At 53.7% G+C, this 25115-nt stretch overlaps 2 protein-coding genes across 2 annotated transcripts; one reads left to right on the top strand and one right to left on the bottom strand.

The window, feature by feature from the left end:
* Window positions 1–7271: 7271 nt before the first annotated feature.
* Window positions 7272–7922, top strand: IUM83_01180 (ATP-binding cassette (ABC) Superfamily; the record flags this gene model as incomplete). Its single annotated transcript, XM_067925015.1, has 1 exon — window positions 7272–7922. One exon carries the CDS (start codon window positions 7272–7274, stop codon window positions 7920–7922), a length of 651 nt encoding a protein of 216 aa, XP_067797547.1.
* Window positions 7923–23676: 15754 nt separating this feature from the next.
* Window positions 23677–24261, bottom strand: IUM83_01179 (RxLR effector protein; the record flags this gene model as incomplete). Its single annotated transcript, XM_067925014.1, has 1 exon — window positions 23677–24261. One exon carries the CDS (start codon window positions 24259–24261, stop codon window positions 23677–23679), a length of 585 nt encoding a protein of 194 aa, XP_067797600.1.
* Between the last annotated feature and the right edge of the window lie 854 nt (window positions 24262–25115).

The raw sequence follows: 25115 nt of genomic DNA, 5'->3' as shown, positions 1-25115 counted from the left end.
GTGATATTGTATGGTGACACCCCTCCTATCCGCGCGTATTGTGTGCATGTCGGAGGATATCGGAGCGTCGGAGGATTTGGGATATGGTATGGTAGTGGCATGCGAACTCCGGGTTAGGGTCATGTACTGGCTTTGATAAACACACGATGTAATTAGTATAGAATTCTCTGGATTTTAACCAGTATCCTTAGGCGGATGCCAATCAGGTGCCATTATTCTCCAATCGAAATACCTGGTGAATATGATTCCTTCGGTTCGGTTCAACAGGCGCTTGACGGGACTGTGATATTGAATTACCTGCGCTCTATTCAAATTATGTTGGTGTGTTGACATCCAGTTATTATTTAGTTAAATAAAACTGTTACTTCCAATAACTTGTACTCGAGTATAATACCCGTGACAGGTAATTTATCTGATCACTCGAGCGACATCCGCGGATTTTTTCCGCGTTCAGGCAACATGCAGTCCTCGTGAAGGTGAGGGGTGGTCGCCTCCGGTCATTAAGACAAAGCCGTTCGCCGCACGAAGAGAAGCTCTGAAATTGTGTGGCGTAAATTTGAAGAAGCAAATGAAACAAAGCTGCGCCCTGCTTCGATTTGCTTGTTTCTCGTAGCCTACGCGGCGTGGGCGCGGTCACAGGCAAGCTATAACAACGCCGTGCTTCGCCCGGAACAGGTCTGGATTTAATTTGCGGACCGCACAGCAAAACAGTAGATGAATTTTTGCTGTAGTGTAGTACTGCTCTCATTTTTTCTTTAATAACAGGAAATATTTATTGTACTTGTCTCTTCTACCCCTACTGCCCCGAACGGATATAGAGCAGTAGTAGGAGCTAAACCAGAACTGCATTGCAATCCTAAATGGGAAATTCGCCTTCACTTTTTACCAGTCACACTCCGAGAGAGCACTGCTTGAAGTGATACTCTATTAGTAGATAAGACTGGCCATGCACATGGGCTGCACTAGGATCTATGTCAATAATACGGACGTGTTAGCTTGCGCGAACTGTACGATGAACCAAAATTGTCCGGGTTATTGGTCAGGTAATGTTCTTCTACACCCAAATCGTTGCACTTTCGAAACCTAAGTTGCACATTGTGATCGAGAAATATTGGCAATTCATGAATCTTGAGAAATTGTCCTCAAGTCACCTTTGTTGTAAATTGTCGGGCTACCAAAAAGCAGTCTAGGTCTAGTTCAATCTACTTGTGGTCCATGGCATGCATTCTTTTATTTTTCATTTTACTTTCCGCAGATAATGAGCGGTTATCTCCCTAGGGCTAAGTGTTGCTGTATTTGAATGCACTATGGCACGAGGACGCCGTCCCTGGTGTGTGCCTGACCATCGCAGATAGCGGAAACTTCAAAAGTAATCAAAAATAGTCTACATTCCTGTTTGTGTTGCAAGGGTGCAATGGAGTCACCGAGCCTGCAAGTGGAGCTCGAAGAGATCGCTAATGCAACTCTAGATCGCTGCCGCGCGGTGAGGCCAACGAACACGACACGCGCGCACGTGTCGAAGCAGCAAGAATTTAAAACCTGGTGCGATCGAAAAGGTTTCCATGAAACTACACGCTATCAAGTTATAGCAGCAGCGTGAGTATGTAGATCGGGGGGGGGGGGGCTCGTTGTTGGACGGGTACTGCCGCCCCGACGACCTGGTTGCAATTTCGCGTTATTACATGAATATAGACACTGGAGGTGATTTAGGCAGCCGCATGAGCAACTTTTCGTGTCATGCATGTATATTGAGGGGGGAGTCAGCACGTAATCTCGAGCTACCCGATCTATTCAGCGTGGTACTGGAGCATGAAGGATATACCGACTGCCGCGCACTTGTAATGGTTATGAAGCAAGGAAAGATAAATCAGTACGACCGTCGTGAGTTAGGATCATGCATCCGGCACCGCAACGTCGAAGTTTGTCCCGTTGGTGCACTTAGACTGTATTTCTTCTTTAGGTGGAATATTCGAAACGAAGATGTGCCAAATTTTCTTGATCCCAAACAATGGTGTGGCATCAAAGTACTCAAGTCAGGGAAAAGTGTAACAACTGCGCTAACGTACCGGGCTCATTATAACGCAACTGCCAAAACTTTCACGGCTCTTGGGATGCACTCGAAGGCCAAGACGCACGTCGCACGAGGATCGGGGTCCAGGATGGCCGAATTAGCTGGAGCAACAAAGTCACGAATTCGAAGGTTAGGGCGTTGGAATGCTGGTGCCATGGAGGGATGCTATCTCACCGGTCGTCCTCTCCTTTTCCAGCATCGTATAAGATGATGCGGGCTTTAAAAACGGTTCACCACGTCTGGCAGGAATGGTCGCTTGGAATACATGGCTGTACTGGCGTGAGGGAACTCGACGAACAGCATGGCTCTTCCTGGCGAAACACCGCAGCTGAGAAACGCTTTTACTGTCGACGCATCCACATTATTGATCGGGTCCTTGCTGTCGTGCATCAGCAGAGCGTTAGTCACGAAGAAGCCGTTTGTATGATTGAGGCACTACAAAATCAATCACAGCTTGCCCTGAATGCATTAAGTGATAGCCTAAAGAAAAGTACATAGTCTGTAAAGCAAATTAAATGACGTTCATCACTGTGTTAGTAAACGCCCACCCCGCGAATGTCCAACTTACTGGTGCTTAACTTACCATGTTGTCCTCGCGGCGCCGCCTCTCGCAGGTTGCGTAGGATGCCACACTCACCCGCCGCCTACGGGGCCAACACCTCCTTGACGCAGCGCCGCCTCGCGCGTCTCGAGGGCTTCCCCGCCGCTGTCAGATTGCTGAATGCGAGTGGACGATAAGTGCCCCGCGGATGGGCTCCAATACCGTGTGTTATCCGAAGGTACCCCCTTCAGATAATCCAATTATCTGAGGGACGGTGCAGAGACGTTGTAGAGACAGCAAAATGACGGCGTCCCTCATCCACTTCCGATAATGCCGTTTGCGCTCTGGGTGCACTCTAGTTCTCCTCCGTACCTGCAGTTACGGCTGTAATATATTTTTGTTTTAGTGGAATATATAGTGGAATATAATATAGCATCTGTTTACAGAGCTACAGCTATAGTTTACCTGACACCCCCAGATTGAAACTCATGTTGCGTACCTTAGTTTACCTACTTTGGACATCGTTACTCCCACGTTCACCAAATAAAACGTCCACATCCTCAACGATAAAAGTATCGCTTCCCGTGGCCACCGAATGTGAGCGTCGTACTATGAATTTTCTGTTGGAGTAATGAACCCCACAGAGGAATTAGGAGAGAGGAGGACAGTATGTAATGGGCATGTAGTTCTCAAATATACAAGTCAGCCTAACCCGCCCCGTCGTCCGAAGAGCCAAACCATGAAGTTCCTGCCCACGTCATTCTCATTGTTGTCGCTGATGCCGTGCCCAGCTCTGCCACGCGGGACCTGGGAGAACAAGCTGCTCCGCGTTCCAAATTTGTGAGGCCATGCGACGTGGATGCGTGTGGCCCAGCCAACCCAGACAAAAACATTAACACCAGCAAATGTCGCAACTATCAGTGATCATCCTGTGTACAAAACATTTTAAGCTCTGCTGTGTCCAAAGCTGCACGACCAACTCCCCGTGCTTTGTGAAGTAGATATCAAGTGGGCAGCTCCGGACCCCAGGTCGGAGATTTGAATTCAGTCTGGGGCTGAGGTCAGAGATTCGCTCTAGCGGTAACAGATCTGGGGTTCCAGGCCTTGAATCTAGCCCTGGGCAAAATTCTGAGCGTCGGCCTTTTGGATCTGTGACTTGGAGTCACTTGGTTGCTTGAGTCTCAGATCTCAGACCTGAGATCTAAACGTTTGGAGTACCGGCAGATCTGGAACCTGAGCGTGACGTCAAAGTCTGAGACTTTGGAATTTGGAGTTCGGTCTGGGGTTTGTCTGTGCATCAGACTCTGAGATGTTCAGTCTGAGGTCTGGGAAGAGAGCGTGGCGTGCGGCGTCCGATTTCGCCTCGGCTCTGGAGTGCCATGGCTGGGATATGGAATCAGTACCGTAATTTTGCCCCCACCTCAGATTCCAGCCTGAGAATCTCAGAGCCTGAGCGAACTGAGCGTCAGTCATTGTGAGCAGAGTCTAGGGTCTGGGATCGGAGTTCGAGCGATGATGTCATCTCAGGAGCTGAGATGTGGAGTCTGGGATGCTGAAATATGACCCCGGTCTAGAATGTGAACACGGAATTTGGGAGTTAGGCTGAGATTGGTGAAAGTCAGCTGCCGCTCCGAGCCTAGGACGTGACTGAGAGTCTGAGGCGTGCCTGCAGAACCTGGGATGAGACTTCGCGAGCTGGGTTGTGAAGTGGCTACATGGGGATGGCTACAGTGACGGTCTGGGATCTGCGGTAGTTGCTCGTTGACGTTGGCGGTTTTCGTTTGGGGGGTCGCTCTGAAGGGTCGCCCCGTTGTGTCTTTTCGGTGCCTGGTGTCTGGCACACAAGACTCGGCCCGACCAGCGGCCTTTGGATATGGGCCAATTGGAGCCACAGGACCTTGGCGTCATTTGGATTGCACCTGATGTATACTCAGAGTAATCAGTGTAATCAAGCGACGACAGATCAAGTTCGGCCAATCCCGGCCACAAGATCCTGGTGTAATCGGATTATTCGTGATTTGCACCCAAGAGTAATCGGTGTAATCAAGTGATGACTGACCCAGACAGGCAATGGAAGGCCGCCAAAACAACGACGCGCATTCACAGGCGCCGCCAAACCAGTGGGAATTTCACCCTTGTTCAAGGTGTACCCAGGGGATGTTTGCACCCTTACTTGATAGGCCCTACGTATGTGCATGTGCATGATAATCAATCAGAGTTTGTTTTGCCCCGAAGACCGGACGCAGCGGAATTCGTTTTGCGCCGACGGGCGTGTTGCTTCGCAGGGACCAAGTCCCTGCCCCCGGCAGCGCGCACAAGACCAAATGGGGTCGCTACGAGTGTTCTACGGTCAAGCTCAGCTAACTCCGAATAAATTCAAGTTCAACAACCAAGCCTTTTCGTGTTTCGGCCCGGTTTGCCTTCGTTGTTGTACACTCCATACGCGGGACATTGGTTGCTGGTTTTGCTTGCTGGTTGGCTGGTTTCATGGCGGGGCTTGATATTTTCGGGCGGAAGGTGCTCCGCTCTGAGGTGTTGGCAGAACAACCTCTGGGATAGTGGTTTCTGGGGTTGGTGGTGGTATCCGTGTGGCGCGATTAATCTGGGATAGTGGTTCCCAGCTTCGCTGTGCCGCCTACGTCAAGGTGTCGTGCGCGGAAGTCCCAGGGTGCAGAGTGAGAACCCTGGATCAAGACAGACTCAAGCCGAGCCAACTGTCGGGGCCACTCTGGTCTGAGGTGAGAGTGAAGACCGCTGCGCGGCTCTCAGTCTGAGCCGCCGGAGGAAGTGTCGTGACTGGAAGCGACTCGAAGTCGGAGTCGCTGAGCAAGGAGGAGGCTGTTAAGGCCCAGAGTCCAAGGGCCTGAGAAGAGAAGTGGACGTGTTTATATTCAAGAAAACGGGGCACAGCGGACTTCGCGCGTGCGTATAAGGGCCTCCCAAACAAGGAGCAAGCTTCGTCTGTGGGTACCTGGGAACTTCGAGTTCGGAGGCAGCTGGTGTGACCGATGCAAGTCTGGGCCCACAGCGTAGCCCTAGGAAGAACCAAGTTAAGGGATTGGAAGAGTGAGGAAAACACGCCTCACTCAGCTTGGAATCTGAGATCTGATCTCAGATTCTGGGTTGAGTGGTCTGAGATCAAGGTCTAGCCGCGAGGCTATTCTCTTATTTTGGAGCCCGTATCGCCACATACCTCACAATTGAAATGCTTAACAACTAAGTTGCCATTTCGCCAAATTGGCCCAATTCTTTCTGAAAACTTTCTATTTCTTAACACTTAGAAAGCGGGATTGAAACCAAGTCTAACAATAGGTTTTGCACACAGCTACAAGCTTACTTCCGCATTTCACTGCCACGGCGAAGAGGTTCCTGCTACAAGGTGGCTCCAACGCGAGCTGGGTCGAGGCGCAGGAATCACGCGCTAAGAAGAGCACATTGAATGATCAGCTTCGCAGCTTCCGCGCACACTTGTGAAGGCTATTGAGTATGTGATCGAGAAGGGTAGTTCATCCCCGTCGGATTGACTTCCATCATGCCGATTTGTGGCTTGTACGCCAATCGCTCATTTTAAGCTGCAGTTAAGAAGAAATTTCTGCTGTGGAAGATATATCAGAGAATTCCACCTGATGGAAAGTACCAAGTTGATCGCGTGCAGGTGATTCACTGGGTTGAGGCGGGTTTTTCTACGGTGAACGAGACTCAGAGCTCTGATAGAAAAATCAAGCGCATATTCGACAAACCCGGACAAGATCCTCGTCAGCCAAACAATGAACGCTTCCAAGAAAATCTGAGCCAACTACAGGAAAGCATAGTATACAGCTCTCTTCTCCTGAATCAAACGGCTAAATCACTCAAGTAAGGAGCGCATCTGCACATTTACTTTTGAAATTACGTAGCTGAAACTTAACAAAAAAAAAACACACATTTACGAGCTGAGAGCACCCCTTAAACGTTGTGACAAATGCAATCCATGATTTCTTCTTTTGTGAGGTACAGTAGTATTATCATATGCTAATTTTCGCACGCTAACAGTAAAATCAAGAGTTGTTCTAGGCGAAGCACGGCTTTGTATATTATAGGTGCCCATCGTAAGCTAAAGGCATGACGTGTATAGGGTTTCGGTCCACGGTGGGAACTCAGAATCCTCGCGGTGGTGGTGGAGGGGGGGGGGGGGGACGAGGCCACACGAGCACCTTGCACAGAGGAAGTGTACTAACGAGAGTATACAAACTCTCAGTGAACGGCAGTTCACGTGTCCCTGGTCTAAGGGACTGATTGATCAGAAGTACGGTAGATCGAAGACTGAGTGTATTCATAGGTTAGTACAGATTTGGCCTGCATACAAATCCGAAGTTCTCTCAAGTTTATCCTATATAAAATGTATCGGTTGGCTCTCAAGCCTATTGTGTCACTACCCAGGGGAGTGAACTTTTGTAGCCATCCCTGAATAGTGCCAGGGTCACTATTCCATGTAACCACGTTACTCCTCCCCCACTTAGATTCGATCATATCGACCAATCAGAGTGAGGGTGCGGTGGCGACTCACATTTCACTCGCACAGTCGAAATGCATCGACAACGGCGCGAGTCGGCTCTCGGGCCCGAGAGAGCAACTGGCCCATCGCGAGCAAGCCCCACGGTCTCCACGTCGACCGGAAGCATGCCTCCCAAGCGCAGCTCGCGCGGTGCGAAAGCACCTTCGAAACCCCGGGCCGAGAGGCCCAAGGCCAACAAGACCAAAGCCAAGAAGGAGTCGGCCGTGCTGAAGGAGGCCACGGGCGCGACCTCGAAGGAGGTGCGCTCTCCGAGCAGTTCTCCGGAAGAATCGCACGGCGATCATGCGTCTCGCATGTTGCCCGATGCTCCACCGGATGAGGAGGACAACCGCAGGTTCAGCTGTGAACGGCGCAGTCCGCGCAGGGACTGGGACTCGCCCGAGTTTAGTTGCACCAAAGTCTTGTACTCTGGTGAGAGCTCGCAAGAGGAGGAGGACACCTCCGAAGACAGCGGGCAGGCCGCGAACGACAAGAAGCAGGCGGAGGGCGACGTGTCCAACGCCCCGGCTGGCCCGGACACCCAGGCCGAGGAACCGTCGAGCGGCAAGACGGGCACTGAGCCCATGGCAGCTCCGCCGGTCAAGAACCTGACCCTGGCGGAAGGCCTCGCGCGCGCCCAAGCTTCCAAAGCCGCCGCTGCTGTGGAGGGCGACGCGTCCGGTGGGAAGAAGCGTGCCGCCTCTAAGTCGCCGCCCCGCGACGACTACAGGGGTCTGGTCGATGACTCCGAGTCTGAAGAAGGGGCTGTCGACTAGCCCGGTGAGGTCTATAATGACCTCGATGAGTAACAGGCGCAATACTGCAGCGCTGGCTCGGCCGCCCGTGCGGGACAAACTACGGCGCCGGTCACGACTACTGTAGACCCTCTTTCCGGCGGCGGCGCTGCGCGTCCAAAGGGCTATTACCCGCCCGACGACGGCACTGGTGCTCTACAGCTCCTGGAGAAGCTCACGCCTCCTCGTGGCCTTGTCAGCGGCTACACCTCGAGGGGCGCCTATGAGCGCGCTCTGGTTGAGACAGAGCCGCTCTTTGTCAGCGACATTGAAGCCGCTCGGTGTGTGCTCTTAGCACCACACAAGATCCCATTGAAGGAGTTCACCAACCTTCGTAAGAAGGCGGAGGCCAAGGGTGGACTCCATCCAGTTTGGGGTTATCCCTGAGTCAAGCCTTCCGAGGCTCTGACCTGGATTGAGGTGGAATACCTCTTCTGGAGATATGTACCTCGCAAAGGGTATTCCTACCAGGAGTATAAAGGACTCCGTGAGGACCGCTTGCTGTCAGCTATACTGGACCGGCGCGACCTCCGCGTACATTTCGCTCACTTCGTGAGCAAACGTAAGCTCTACCCAATGATGGAGGAGTTCAAGCAACAGGCAAAATCCAAAGCTCGTGAAGAGCGTGGGTGCGGTGCGACTCCGTCTGCAACCGCGCGCCTTACATCGGTCAAGAACTCGTGGCTGCGCGCCCTATCAGGAGCCGCAGCATTTCCCATACCCGGCTCCGTACGGACACGGGTCTCATCGTGGCCCTGCTTATGGCACCCCGGTGTACGCCTCGTCGTCCTACGACCAGCGGGCGTTCCAGCCGCCTCATCCCAAGCCGACGCCCCGCTTCGAGGAGCTGCACCCTCCTCCACATGGCCGCCCACCGCTTCCTGCGGGGTAGCCTGAGCCGGAGGGTCGTGGTACCGCTTCAGACGACCCACGTAAAACGTCGGGTGAGTCGTCATCGACTTATGCAAGTCTATGGTGTACGCAGCACCGTGTCGGCTGAGGACCGTGAAAGGTCCAATGAAGCGGTGCTTCAGTTTGTTGCTCTCGACCGAGCTAACTGTGTTTAACGGTAGGTTTCTAGTATCTAGGAGAACTAAGTCCCCAACCTTAAACACGTTTAAGTTTCCTCGTCCCTTTTGTCCTTTTGTTTATCTTGGGCTTGTGCCATTGCATCTCTAGCCCTGCTGATGATATTCAGCCGTCCTCGACAAACGAGGACAATTGCTTCCGCAGTGAAGCTGGACTTTCGTCCGAGACTTGGGAGGAAAATTTTTTCTGAGCCTCTCCCCCACTTACGACCGAAGACCTGGTACCGCCTCGTAAGGGGAGCGGCACCTGAGGGTGTCGTAACCCATTGAGGTAAAAGGGAGTGAACCCGTCGACGCGTGCACCGCGTTGTTGAGAGCAAACTCAACCATGGACAATCGTTCAGCCCAAGAGCGGGGATTCTCCGCGCAGATACTGCGGAGGGTGTCCTCGGGTACTATTGACGCGGTCTGTCTGGACGTCCGTCTCCGGGTGATCCGCCGTAGACATCAACAGCCGAGTGCCTAGAAGGCGGAACAACGTTTGCCAAAACGCAGCGGTGAACTGTGTGTCTCTATCAGAGACGATGGTCTCGGGAAGCCGTGGTGTCTAAAGACACTGTCCATGAACAGGCGAGCTACCTCGTCGCCAGTGACGGTGTCACGGACTGGTGCAAAGTGGGCCATCTTGTTCAGACGGCACATAAAGGCTACAACACCTGTGTTGCCACGGTCATCGGCCGGAAGAGCGAAGACAAAGTCGAGACTCATCGACTTCCAGCAATCCGCTGGGACCGACAGGCTCTGTAATGGAGCCAAGGCGTGACCAGCAGGCTTCACCCGCTGGCACGTCTCATACGTACGGACGTAGGTGGCGACCCACTTGTACATGTGGGACCACCAGAACGTCTTAGACTCTGACGAGTACGTCTTCGCACGGCCGAGGTAGCCACTGGACGGCGCGTCGTGCGCCTCCATCAGGATGGTCCTCGTCGTGCGACACGACAACACGGGGAGGACCCTCGGCTCCACCCTATAGTGGAGCAGGCCATCAGCCTACTCATAGCGGTGAAGCCGCGCACGCTGGCGAGGCGTAAGCTGCTCGGCCTTGGCGTCCGGGTCAGCGGCTAAGACCCGCGCAAGAGGCCCAAGGTTGGCATCATCACGATACGCCAACCGGATGCGATCGTAAAGGTCCGTCGTGGCCCTACTAATATGAGCGAGCTCGTAGTCGGGTCGGCGCGACAGCGCGTCGGCAAGCACATTCAGCTTGCTCGGCTTGTACTCGACGCGGAAGTTTTATTCCGCGAAGAAGGACAGCCAGCGCGCCATCCGCTGGGATAGGTGCGCAGTGCTGATGGCTGTCCGCAAGGACGCGTGGTCTGTATAGACAACAAAGGGCGTAGATCCCAGTAGGTGCACCCGAAACTTGACAAGGGCGTACTTCATTGCGAGCAGCTCCTTGTCGTGAACGGGGTAGTTCCGTTCGGCAACTCTAAGCTATCTTGACTGGAACGAGATGACCCGTTCGTGGCCATTATTGTAACGGGGTTACACGTACAAGTGGCTGCAAGCCACTTGTGGATTTAACAGATAGGTTGTCTGTTAAAAGTTTTGGATACTTCCTCACCTTGGTGTAAGACACACCAATGGATACATTGAAGTGGGCCACCACAATGAGTGGTCCACACATACCCAAAGATCCTATTGGTAGAAAGCAGCATCTTTCTGCCAATTTAGAGACGTGCATATTGGCGGGGCTCTGACAGCCAGCCGCTGTCAACCCCTTTCATAGATGATAAACAGTTTTTAGCAGATTTTAGAGGAAGATCAATTTACAAACAATACAGTTCTCATTTTACCTTAAACTAGTCACTTGGAGTCTTATCTGATTTAACTTATATTTGTGTATTCAAATGTAATTAACCTAAGTAATTACTAAATACTTACCCTTCCTCATACACGTTGCGCAACGTGTAAGCAAAAGTAGTGAGTCAAGTTAGACCCACTACACGTGGTAGCACTTTGTAGTCCGTCCAACGACCGACTGCTTTACGTTCGTACGAGGTGTACGAACGCGGAGCCTAGAACCACATGAGCACGTAGGTGCCCATGGAGAGCTCCAATACGCCTGCAACGCATGTTGCACGCGCAGACTGCCCCCACCTGTCTGACCCAGAGTGGGAGGCCCTCCAACGACTGTCAACAGTCATTGGGGAGGCGGCGATAGCTACGATGCTGCGTGCGCTATCGCCGACAGAACAACATGGTGTTGCTCTAGGATTCATCGTGAAGGAGCAGCGTGATGATGCTTCCTCAGTGACGGCGTCGTCAGGGACGACACCGCGTGCTCAATCATTAAACTTGAGCGTAAGCGATTACGTGGGAAGAGAGGGCGAGCCTCTCCTTCGGTGGCTTGTCGAGCTTGACACAGCCATAGCGGCTCGACGCATCGTCGACCCGCTGTCGAAGGTCGCGTTCGCCATGTCCTGTCTTGGCGGACGCGCAAGGAGTTGGGCGTATGGGCGCCGACTCTCCGATCCTACGTGCTTCAGCACGTACGAAGTATTCAAGGAGGAGCTCAGACAAGCGTCTGAGCCCCCGCAAAACGAGTTCCGGTCGAGGGCGGAATTCCTCGACCTGCAGCAGGGTAAGCATGACGTCCATGCTTACGCGCAGCGCGCACGATATTTGGTATCAAATATCGTGACTAATCGAATTGACGAGGCGACCAAGGTCGTCACGTTCATGACGGGACTTAGGGATGGGCCCGTGAAGACCTATCTCTTCCGAGAGTACCCGAGTACTCTCGAAGCTGCAATCACCGTTGCCATGCAAGAAGAGTTTAGCCTGCGGCAGGCTAAACCCCATGCAAATGTGCCGAGGCCGCAACCGCGCCCGGTAGTGAGGACGGGAGGTCCAGAACCAATGGACCTCTCGAACGCAACAACTGCTGGTTACCAGCAGCAGGGAGGTAACGTGCGATGCTTCCGTTGCGGAAGGATCGGTCACTTTGCACGGGAGTGCACAGCTCCCATGCCCCCTGGAGGTGGCCGTCGTGGCGATGCTAGGCATCGCCGCGGACCAACAAAAAACGCGAACATCCAGTAGGCGCGGGGCGCCCTACTGGTAATGCAGTCATGCGTGCCGACATCGGGCACGCGACACTGAGGACTGCAGCCCCCAGTGAGACTAGCTCTCGCTGCAAGAAACAAGATGACAGGCCGAACCTAGTCATCTTGAAGGTTTACTCGAAGAGAGCGAGTGACTCTCTTCGAGCTTTGGTAGATTCAGGCGCGTCGAACAACTTTGTTCGACTACGAAGCCTGCCGAGACTTGACTTCGAGGAGGTAGATACACCTCGAGGTCTTCTGGAGGTACGACTGGCAACAGGTGCCATCGTGAAGACTGAGAAGCGCGTCGTGAACGTGCGCTTCTCGTACAAACAACGAGTGTTTGTCGAACACTTTATCGTCCTGGACCTGGACGATAAGTTCGACGTGGTAATGGCATGCCGTGGCTTGTAGGATCCGGTAATAGACTGGAAGAAGCGCACGCTCGTGCGCTTCGGCCGCGACAGCGGAACAGAGAGCGATGACCCTGTTACCGCAGCGCACGCACCAGCAGGTGCGCGCGGCTTACCAGTCGAGACAGCGCTTAATGTTGCTGTCCCGGAGTGCCCAAGGAGTGCGCGAGGGCGCGCACAAGTGAAACCCGCGTCGGCAATGCTGCCGACGTCGGAAGAAAAAGATGTGTTGGTTCCGGGAACCAACACCCACATTCAAGCGTGTAAGGGACAGTCCCTGACCCGAAGAGGTCAGGTCGACAACGACGCGTCGGCTCCGGGAGCCGACGCACCCTCGGTCATGAGGAGCTCCGCCAATGAATGGCGTCGAGGTGACGAAGGCGTGTCGACTCCGGGAGTTGACGCTGCAAACAGCGCGGACGGTTGCAAACGTACCGCACTGACGCAATTTGCATGCTGTCGTGCAGCCGGGCTGCACGACGAAGCGCCATGCGATCAAGCCGGGCTTGATATCGCGCGCCCGCAGACAGGGTCTGCCGGCGAAGGGACACATTACCGTGCAGCCGGGCTGCACGAAGGAAAATGCGGTCAAGCCGGGCTTGATACCGCGCGCCCGCGGACAGGGTCCGCCGGCGAACAACTGTCCACGACCGGGCCTGGACCAGAAGAACGACTGTGCGGAGCCGGGCTCCGCACAACAAGAAGACGGCGCAAGCGAAAAACGCTGCGCAAGTCTCGGTCCGGGACCGAGACGCATCAAAAGCAGGCTGCTGGGCAGACTGAGGCGGTGACGCCGGACGTCGAGACGCTAAGCGTCTTGACGCGCACCGATACTGGATTCCAGTATCGCGAGATGGAACTCGCTAGTCCTCCGACGACGGCGTCGGAGTTGACTTCGCTTCCAGCCATGAGCTGGAAGCGCTTCACGCGCGACTTGCACGATGGACGCATCGAGCAAGTCTGCGTTCTTTCGGACAGCGAAAGAACGGAGAGCGAGAGCGAAGGGCTGAGGCAGCTCTTCATGGGAAGTACCACTGAGAGTGAAGACACTCTCAGTGCGAAGACGAAGCGAGAGCGCTTCGAGGAACAAGGTTGGGACTCGCTGAAGTCGAAACTCTATTACGAATTACTGAGGGAGTACAAAGACGTACTCCCGGAAGAAATTCCTGCGGAGCTTCCGCAGGATAAGGGAATCCAGCACGAAATTGATCTCGGGCACAAAGTACTGTGTCACGCGGCAGTGGCCACTGCCGCGAGATCAAGTGAAGGCGATCGACGACTTCCTTGAAAGTCGTCGCAAAGCTGGACAAGTGCGGGAATCAAAGTCCCCGCACAGTGCTCCGACGTTCTGTGTCAAAACGCCACAGGGCGGATGGCGCATCGTTCATGCCTACAACAAGCTGAACGATGCGACGGTACCGGCGCAGACGCCGATACCGCGAAAAGATGTTATCATCGATTCGATGGCCGGGAGCACCGTTTACAGTTCTCTCGACTTGCGAGATGGATTCTATCAAATCCCAATGCGTGAGAGCGATATCTCTCTCATGGCAGTGAGCACGCCAAGCGGCATGCTCTGGGAATGGCTGGTAATGCCGCAGGGGCTTAAGAATGCCCCCTGCGGCCTTCAACAGGTGCGTGACGCACTTGTTGCGCTCGGTGCGCGACTTCGCGCCGAGCTACTTCGACGATGTGTTCATCCACAGCCGGGCTGTGGACGGGAAGACCGACGTAGAGATGCACAGGGTGCATCTCCGGAAGCTACTTGAGCTTATGCGAAAGCATAAGCTCTACGCGAACCTGAAAAAGTGTATCTTCGGGGCGAGCGAGATACCCGTCCTCGGGTGCCTCGTAGGGAAAAATGGTGTTCGCCCTGACCCGGAAAAGGTCAGAGTGATTGATGAATGGCCAACGCCTTCAAGTGTCAAGGAACTGAGGCAGTTCCTTGGCTTGGCCACGTACTTGTGCAATCACGTGGAGGATTCCGCGGACAAGATCCGCCCGCTGTCACAGCTTCTTAAGAAAGAAGCTGTGTGGAATTGGACAACCGATTGCCAAAAGGCATTCGATACAGTCAAGCGGGGCTTGACTGAGGCGCCGATCTTGGCAGTGGCTGACCAAGATCGCCCATTTCACGTAGTGTGTGACGCATCCGATTTCGCGATCGGATGCGCGTTGATGCAGCACGATCACGAGGGCCGTGATCGTGTCGTCTACTACCAATCGCGTCAGCTGAAGCCAGCTGAGCGCAACTACCCGGTGCATGACAAGGAACTCCTTGCCATGAAGTATGCACTCGCAAAGTTCCGAGTGTATTTGCTTGGAAGTAGACCATTTGTGGTCTACACCGACCATGCTTCACTGCGCACCGCAGTGAAGTCGCCACACATATCACAAAGAATGGCGAGATGGCTCTCATTCTTTGCGGAGTATAACTTCCGGGTCGAATACAAACCCGGAAGATTGAATGTAGTGGCCGACGCGTTATCACGTCGGCCGGACTACGCGGAAGCTGCTGACGTCAATGCCATTGACGTCATGCGATCGAGCGAACCCACATCGTCCCTGTTGGATGATGTGAAGGTCGCGTACGCGCACGACGCGGACGCGAAGCTCTTGCTGGCCTATGGCACAGCGCCTTCTGACGAGTCCCGTCAGAAGCTGCCCAAGCACCTTCGAGCGCGTGCACACCGCTTTCGTGTGCACGACGGACTACTGCTCTACAATGCGGTCGACGACAACGCAAACCAAGTTGTCGTGCCGAACGAACATGACCTGCGACTCAGGATCATGTACGAACATCATGATGCCCCGACTGCGGGACATCTCGGACGTGAGAAGACATACGTCCTTCTCACGCGCGACTTCTACTGGCACCACCAGTATAAGTGGGTGCGCAAGTACATCCGTGCTTGCGAGGTATGCCAACGCGTAAAGCCTGCGCCATTCGCGCAGGCTCCTTTACAATCACTGCCGACTCCGTCGGAGTGTTGAAAGTCCATGTCTTTGGACTTCATCTTTGGTCTTCCCCCGGACAGCGGAGGGAACACCGGTGTTGTGGTCTTCGTCGACCGCTTCAGCAAGATGGTGCATCTTGCTGCGGTGCCGGCAGAAGTGACCGCGAAGCAGACGGCCCGTCTGTTCGTCGACATGGTGTTCAAACACCATGGCATGCCGACCGACATCGTGTCGGACAGAGATCCGCGCTTCACAGCACATCTGTGGCAAGAAGTGTTTACACTTCTTGGGAGCCAGCTTTCCATGTCGACTGCGGATCATCCGCAGACGGACGGTCAAACCGAGCGCGTGAATCGCGTGCTCGTCGACATTTTGAAGAGCTACGCTCACTCGTTCCAATACTGGAGCGAGTGCTTATCGATGGCAGAGTTTGCCATCAACAACTCAGTGCATGCCTCGACCGGGCATACACCGTTCTACGTGAATGCCATGCGGCATCCACGTCTACCGAGTTTACTCGGAGTGATGGCTCCCACTTTAAGTGGAGGAGGATCTACGACTGCAATCCAGCAGCCGCAGAAAACCGCTGACACTTGCACAGTGTCAGCTGCAACAATGGACAAACCACATGAGTCTGCGCAGGGCGCAGACTCCCCCAACAACAAGGCCAAAGACCACGGGTCTGCGCAGGGCGCAGACACCGCAAAGAACCACGCAGAGGCCGGGCCTCTAGCGGAGAGCGAGCTGAATGACTTCAGCTCGGATGCAATCAGTTTCATCACCAAAAGACAAGCCGTAATTCGGTTTGTCCAAGACACAATAGCAGCTTCTGTTGATCAACAGAAGCTGAACGCAGACAATGCGGGCAGAGGCAACACAAATGAATTTAAAGTTGGTTCATTAGTTTTGTTAGCTACACAAAACCTGCCTAGACATGCAGTTTCGAACTTCGGAGCAAGCAAGCTTGCTCCGCGCTTCATCGGGCCGTTCACTGCGTTGGCACGGCACGGCAACGCTTACACGCTAGACATACCGTCTAGCATGCGCCTCCATCCGACTTTTACGTCGGACGGCTGAAGCCATACCTGCAGCACGAGCCATCTAGCTCGGCTGACCCGAAGCCTCGGCAGCAGCCGAGGCAGAAGCGGAGGACTTGGCCTCGGCGACGAGCAGCCTCTCCTCCAGCGCGCGGACGCGCTGGAGCAACCCCTTCATCTGGGTCCCCAGCTCGACCTGGATATTCGAGGCGGTCTGCGAGACCGCCGCGACTTGGGCCTTCTGGTACGCCAGCTCCTGTTTGAGGGCGGCAAACTCAGCGCCCTGCAGACGCTCCACGGCGGTCACCCGGTCGTGGAGAGGCGCATACTGATCAGCTCGGGGCTGATCATACCCGGGGCGTGTTCCCACCCCCGCCACCGCCGATCCGTGACGCCCGCGGCTCAACCCGCTGGATTGTTGAGCGGATTGTTGGCCATAGTATCCCGAAACGAACCCTCAAGGGGCTCGTTTTCGTATTCGTTGGAGAGGATTTCCTCCCCATCAAGATACATGGGAGGTGCGGAACGTCTTGATGGAGGACGTTCCGGAAATGGTGAGGGAAGTAATGCGAGCGCTGCGATCATCGCTAGCGCCCGAACCCTCACGTGCTAAGAACTTAGCAGGGAGCTCTTTGAGACTCTCGGGCACACGGAACGACGTGTACCCGTTCAGGTCGCGGTCGTTCAAGCGGACCGCGCCTGGGAAGCACTTCGTGCACTGAAAGCCCTCGGGCACAGCGCACGGCACATTAGCCTCCTCCGCAGCAACGTGGTGTTGCTCCAACTTTCCACGCTTCGAGTACGTCTCGAAGCGATCACGCGCTTGCTTAATCCGATCACGGTAAGCACTCGATTTCTTGTTGAAGTTTTCAACAAAGGCGTTCCAACTTTGACAAAGTGCCTGCCATTCGGGCACTTCGCTGCGAGAAGATGACTTCTTACTTTGAAACCATCGGAGCTCATGAAAGAGTCCGATGTAGTAATCGCGCCTTTGATGCGTTTCCGCATCAAAGTGCAGCTCGACAGCCACAGCGTCATCTTTGATGGCGCTGCATACGTACAGCGGCACCTCATTCGGAGGTACCGAGTTCCCATACCGGTCCGCGATCTCGGACGCGGACGGCATCCGTGGATCGCGCGCTACAGGCGCAGCGCGCGGAGAGCCTTGAGCTTTGGAATCACGAGCTGCAACAGCAGCGCCCGGAGTACTAAGAGCCCCAGCGGAAGCGAGTGGGGTATCGCTCTCAGTTCGCGAACGCTTCGAGCTCGAAGCGTCCGATTCGTCCCCTTCACGCGGGCGAATGTTCTTCGCATGAGGGTCGAGCGATTCGCTCGACACTGAGTCTTTACGCTTTGAGGGCGAGTCCTCCTTGCCCTCCATATCTTCATCGTCGTCGTCGAAGTCGACGACGTCGCCATACTTCGCCTTCTGGCGTTCGAAGTAGTCGTCGATGGAGAGATGACTCCCCACCGACTTCGAGCTCTTCTTCGGAGGCGCGCTCATCGTTGAATGACCGCGGATTTCTTCTCCAAACGCGGAGAATTGACGAATGGTCAATTCCGAAGATTGACGTGCGGAGACCCCGCGCGTCTAACCTTAAGGGGGGGATGGTGTAACGGGGTTACACGTACAAGTGGCTTGCAGCCACTTGTGGATTTAACAGATAGGTTGTCTGTTAAAAGTTTTGGATACTTCCTCACCTTGGTGTAAGACACACCAATGGATACATTGAAGTGGGCCACCACAATGAGTGGTCCACACCTACCCAAAGATCCTATTGGTAGAAAGCAGCATCTTTCTACCAATCAGAGACATGCATATTAGCGGGGCTCTGACAGCCAGCCGCTGTCAACCCTTTCATAGATGATAAACAGTTTTTAGCAGATTTTAGAGGAAGATCAATTTACAAACAATACAGTTCTCATTTTATCTAATCTAAGTCACTTGGAGTCTTATCTGATTTAAATTATATTTGTGTATTCAAATATAATTAACCTAAGTAATTACTAAGTACTTACGGTTCCTCATACACGTTCAGCAACGTGTAACCTAAAGTAGTGAGTCAAGTTAGGCCCACTACAATTATTGTCCGCCTGTAGGAGCGCACAGCCAATGGCGAAGTCTAATGCGTCACAGACGACGCTGAAATGCTTGCCTCGTCCGGCAGGGCCAGGACTAGGACGCGCTGTAAGCTCCCTTCGATGTCATCAAAGGCATCTTGGTGGCGATGCTCCTAACTCCAGTCGGCATCCTTCTTCAGGAGATCCGACAGCGGCCGTGCCAGACCGGCATAGCCAGCACTATACTTGTGCAGGTAGTTGGCGAGGCCCAACCACTGGCGATGGTCTTTCTGTGACCGGGGTGGTGGCCAAGCAGCAATGGCTTTCACCTTCCCCGGGTCCGCACGGACCCCAGCGCTGCTAGCGAAGCAGCCAAGGATCTTAATCTCCTCAGCTGCAAACACGCACTTGTCGATGTTGTCGTAGAGTTGCTCGCCCTCATGACTTCGAACACACGTCGGAGGTGCTGGAGACGCACCTCCATGACCGCCTGGCCTGCTCCGGCACGGCTGTGGACGAATATGTCGTCAAAGTACGTCTGTGCGAACGCACGCAAAGGTCGGAACAGGTGTGTGACCAAGCGATGGAACGTTACTGGGGCATTCGAGAGCCCCTGTGGCATTACCAGCCATTCCCAGAGCATACCGCTCGGCGTGCTCACAGTTGTGAGTGGAATGTCGCTCTCGTGCATCAGGATCTGGTAGCATCCATCCACCAGATCCAGTGCACTGTACAATGTGCACCCGGCTATGTTGTTGAGCAACACGTCCTTCCGCGGGATCGGTGTCTGCGCTGGCACCGTCGCGCTGTTCAGCTTGTTATAAGCATGAACCAGACACCACTTTCCGTTCGGCTTACGAACACAGAAGATGGGCATCGAGTGCGGAGACTTCGACTCCCGCACCATGCCTGCCTTCGCCTTGGCGGCAAAGAAGTCATCAATAACTTCGCATTGCTCCCGGGGAAGAGGCCATTGCCTCGTGGCACAGTACTTCGTGCCTGATTCCCCTGTCTGGTGGGAGTTGGGACGGAGGGTCCTTCGACACTACGTCCTCAAACTCCTTGGCTAAGGGATACACCGGATCCCGTGGATTCTTGAGAATCTCAGAGCCCATGCGCGACACGCGCTGCTCTGGAACTCCTCCAGGACGTCCTTTTCCATGACAGAGGAGGCGTTCAACTCCACTGAGGTTGGCTCCGGCCTTAAGAGGACCAACTCTGAGATCTCCCCGGCCTTCAACTCGGCCAAGAATTCCTCCATTGCGAGCTCTGCGAGGTTCAGTAACTCTGCAACCTCGGACAGGGACGCAAGCTGAACAGCACCTGCCTTGACCTGGCAATCGGTCACGCCGTCGAAGATGTGATAGCATTCTTCGGCGGCTGGAGCCCAGACTGACGGCTCCAACTTGTTGGTGACGGACGTCGCCGAACGAACGACTAGGCCCGGCTTACGACGTGACACTCTGGTGTCTACGTCTGGCGGTGCCGACTTGACGGCACCACGGATCTTCTTGATCTCGTGCGGAACTATGTTACCCGCCTTGACGTGTGGAACTATGTTACCCACCCCGCCGTGTGGAACTTGGTTGCCCACACCAGGAGCGCTCTCAGCGACTCCCACATCAGTTATGGTCTGAGTGACCTCGTGTGGAACTATGTTACCCACACAGAAAGCACCTATAGTGTCTTCCACATCAGTTAAGGTCTGAGCGACCTCGTGTGGAACTACGTTACCCACACAGGAAGCGCCTGTGGTGGCTTCCTCATCAGTTAAGGTCTGCGTGACCGGACGTGGAACTAAGTTACCCACGCCAGCGCCGACGGCGCCTCCTCTAGCAGCCCTTTGAACTCTGTTGCCCGCATGTGGACCTAAGTTACACACCTGGTAGGTGCCGTCTGGCACCCCCACACCCGGAACCAGGTCGGCCCGGTCACCTTCGGAGTCGCCGTCAGTCTCGACAACCCCAATGAACATTTTGGACGCTGCTGCGCCCTGGAGGCCCTCACAGGCACCCCCGCTTCTGCCAGAGGCGGGAACATGACTCACCAAAGCTCTGTCAGAGCGCGGGAGACGGCTTGTCCCAATGGTCTTGCCGCGCCAATCAATCCAAGGCTCGTGTTTCTCTAACCACGGCATGCCAAGGATCATGTCGTATTTGTCCATGTCTAGAACCAAGAACGGTTCCTTGCTGTCAAAGTCTGCGAACTTGGCAGCCAGGTCCATGTTGACCCAAGGTACTTCTACCACCGTACCGTCGGCTAGCCTTACGGAGACCAGCCCGTTGCCTCTGCTGCCACGTAGATCATCGGCATACCTGTCGCGGTTGCGTGCGACTGTCTGGCGGCGCGCAAAATTCTTTGACGCCCCCGAATCGATCAAGATTCTCAAGGGATGATCGTATACCGGTACACTCGCGTGTACCACGAGCAGCCCATCGCTGCCCTTCTCCGCTTCGAGAGTGCATAGACTCTCAGGGGCTAAGTCCCCATGGCGCGCACCACCTGAACGCCCCTCATGAAGAGTTAGGAACTCCCCAGTAGGGCGCCCCGCCCCTACTGGTGTCCTGCGTTCCCCTGGTCCCTGGGCTGCGGCTGCTGCCAGCGACCCTTAGATCCAAAGGGCTTCGAAGAGTAATTCTTTTTTTGTCCTCCCGCAGGACAGGCACGTTTCATGTGTCCAAGCTTGCCACAGCCGAAGCAGCGAATGTCATTCTGCTCGGCCATTTCCAAATACATGGTAACTGGCCCATAGGAGGTTCCATTGCCGGAACTGCCATTCGGCGCACCACCCGTCACAAGGTTGCTTTGCCATACCATGGCGGGGGTGCGAGCCTATTTGTGGCTGTACACCTCCTGGAGGGTGATCTGTATCGCCTCCTCTATAGTGCTTGCACCCGGAATAGCTGCGTGCGGGCTGGGCCAACACGCGGACCGTCCATGAACACGGTCACCTTGATGTGCTCGGGCAGGGGCGTTGCCGCCAGAGAGGCTGTGAGTATTCTCATTTCTTGTACGTACTCGTGCAGCTCGCGCCTTCTTTGTTTGCAGGCGAGGAAGCGCGAGCGCTGGCGATACTCAAAGTTCGCCGGAAGGAACGTGGCCCGCAGCTGCTCACAGAGCTGGGACCATGATGCAAAGCATCCCGGCGTTGTCGTTTCGCACGTATACGCCCAACTCTTAGCGCGACCACTGACGTTGGAAAGCGCAAAAGCGACACGGAATCGCTCGTCCGAGACGAGAGCCGCTTCCATCGCGAGCTCGACCTCTCGGACCCAGAAGTGAAGTTCGCACCCTCCTTCTTTTCAAAGGGGTGAACCTTCAGCCTCAACGGCTTCGGTTGCACCGGCTTCGGCGGGGCTGCGGAAGCCTGCAGCCCCTGAACATGGGTGATGAGCCCTTGCTCGTAGGTGTCGAACGCGCTGATGCGCTCGACCTGCTCAGCCGGCGTCGCTGCCGCTAAGCTACGCAGAGCATCTATTTCAAAGATGCGTGCCATCTTCCGAACTGACTCGAACTGCGAGTCGTTCAAGTGAGGAAGAGTGTATTTATAGGTTAGTACAGATTTGACCTGCATACAAATCCGAAGTTCCCTATAGTTTATCCTATATAAAATGTATCGGTTGGCTCTCAAGCCTAGTGTGTCACCACTCAGGGGAGTGACCTTTTGTAGCCAGCCATCCCTGAATAGTGCCAGGGTCACTATTCCACGTAAGGGGGGGGGGTATTTGAGACCGCGGCAAACAAAAAGATGCTTAGGCACCATTTGGAGTTATCAAGATAATCGCGTTTAAAGTTCAACAATCAACATTCGTACCTAACCGGACATCAAAATTTTAAAAGTTAAATACACTCGCAGAAAGCGAAAAGCAACTCTAATTCGATTGGTTTTTGCAAGAGCTTTCCGACAATATACAATACGTTAAACCTGAAAAAATATTGAGGTCACACTCCCCAAATAAAGTCCAGGATTTCGGGGGTCCGGAAATGGAGATATTTTTTTTTCGACCGATGTAACTCCACGAGTTCTAATCATTTTATAACGATCAAATGCTTAAAACAAGCACAAGACAGAGCTCTTTCGATTCCTGTGGTTAAATCGCGATTCGTACTTAGGTTCATAAGCATTTTTTTGTTTGACGCGGTCTCTTTTAAATTTTAATAATACATGTGCAGACACTACTCACACTTCCGACACATGTGTACGTGCACAATTTTCTACAGGTTCAATGAATGAAGGCAGGAGATCAAACTTGAGGGTCCTACATCTGCAATCGAAAAATAGCCTCGCGTTGACGTCGTGTCCGTAGCTGCAGCTTGCCCTGTTGTCTGGCTTGTCCTTGGGGTCCAGCCTCGCCATGTCGTACGCGATGGCGCAACTTGTGACGCCGCATGAACTTCTTCAGCTAGCCGTTGGAGAAGTCCAGGTCCCAAGCGTCGCACAGTTGTGCTCGTACAAATACCGCTGAGAAACTTTGGCATCTTCAACTTTTTAGTTCATAGAAGGTATATATAAGCCAAGAGTAATGTGATATTAAAGTGTAAAATAGCTGGTGCATTTTAGAGCAATGGTATTGGCGCTTACCTCCCCCCACGCCTCATCAATCCAGTCCATTGCTTGTTGTTGCTCAACGTGGTAAACGCTCTTACCAGGAGGTGCTCGCTCAGGTTGGTCGTCGGGTAAATGCGTGCATGTTTATGTACACCTCTCTAACATGATTTAATCACATATTTGGGGGTATTCGCTGATCGTGTGCCAAAGTTTATCGGCGGTATCTGCAGTCTCTAGCCTTCATTCCCTTGACATACAGATACTGCCGCGCTCCGGATCCATTTTCCATGCTGCAAGCCGCTTCTCCAGGCGAGGCGAGGTCGCTTGCGTAGGTTTGCATTGGTAGTCTTCGCCGTACGTGTCGCGCATGATGGTCTCCGCGTTCTTCATGACCGTGGTGATCGACTAACTTATACAACATGCCAACAGGAGATATCCAGGCAGTATTCTGGCAATTAAATGGCGCGACCACCCCCTTAGGAGGTGGTCGCGTCATCTAAGGGAAAATACAGCAACTCGAGCGAACCGGATATGTTATTTTCGTAGAAAATATTCCGGAGCGATCTCATCCCTCAGTCATCTATGACGCCATCGCGTTGATGCCAACAAATATGAGCGCCGTGAGCGCAGCACCGAACGTAACCTCGAGGACCTTCTTGAATTTACTCGCCTTGGCGGGATTCTTCACCATTTCCTTCGCAGCCGCTTCCGTGAGCCTGGCAGCCTGAGCCTCGGTAACGCCCTTAATCTGGCCAGCCTCCTTCAGCTTCGTAAACGCCGTCTTCCACTTGCTGTTCGTGGCATCCAGCTTCTTTAGGTGAGCTCCCGACTCAACAGCCTTGGAGAGCTTCTGCCAGTTCTTCGTAGCGCCAGTGAGAGCAGTAGTCTTGCCTTCGGCAGCCTTAACAGCATTGAGCACATCGTCTGCCTTAGTGCCAGCGGCAGCGACCTTTCCAACGCCAGCGACCTTCCCAGCGCCGAACATTCCCTTCACCTTTGCCACAAGGCTTTCAATCCCTCGCTCTTCATCCTCCGCGTCGAAATCATTCGTCTGAGCTCCCTTCAGTTGGCGGCGCCCAGTGGTGGCCTTTTCGGCGCTCACGACAATGTTGCAGCTCACCGCAAAGGTGGCCACGACTAGCAGCAGGAAAACGCTAAGGCGCATGGTGTCAGCTTACGACGGTGGAAATGCTAAATTGCAGTTCGGCGCTGATCTGAAAATGAAAGTTGTGTCTGAGTCCAGAGTATGTGATAAGATAGGGTAATTGTGATAAAACATCGTGGATTGGGGAACATGCGCCAGTCCAAACAATGCGCGACAACGTCAGTGATTACTATGATGGTACCGTTGTAGTCACATTTGTATACATGTAGTAGTTGCTGCAACATAACTCTTGCATTGCATCTCGAAGCTTACTTGTTGGTACATTACACTGGGTGTGCAGTAATCGTGATAAAACATCGTGGATTGGAGAACATGCGCCAGTCCAAACAATGGGCGACAACGTAAGTTTTTGCTACAGGTGTCCCCGCTGAATCTGCAAAGGTGGGACCAAAAAAAACTGCGAGGTTACAATATCTGCACAGGTTGCGCATAGACGCTAATGTACTGTTTTTATAGACTCTAATGTACTGCTTTTTAATGAAGAATGTTACGGATCGACATAGCTGAGTTTGCGCTAGATACGATGCCAGAATGCATCCAGCAGTTCATGATAGTGACCGGAGTTACAGCAATCCAAGACTGTGACGCCCAACTTAAGGCTGTGTAGATTGAGATCTTCTCCTGCGGCAGCCCTACTATATACCGATCAATGCTATCCTCCACCTTAATGCGCATGAAGAGACTCTTGATGCACGCAATGGTGGGCCTTTTATTTTCTACCGTGATCGAGCAACTCGAAGTTTCCCGCAGAGAGACATTTTCCCGCAATGATCTTACTAATTCAGTACATCTCACCAGACAGCTGTAGCAAATCTTGTGCACTGGCAGACACCCGCACACTCTTTGTTCGCGGT

The sequence above is a fragment of the Phytophthora cinnamomi genome (genome assembly GCF_018691715.1).
Source record: "Phytophthora cinnamomi strain GKB4 chromosome Unknown Contig14, whole genome shotgun sequence".
Taxonomy (NCBI): Eukaryota; Oomycota; class Peronosporomycetes; order Peronosporales; family Peronosporaceae; genus Phytophthora; species Phytophthora cinnamomi.
Note: the sequence above shows the minus strand (reverse complement) of the source record. Positions and strands in the feature narration are given on the sequence as shown.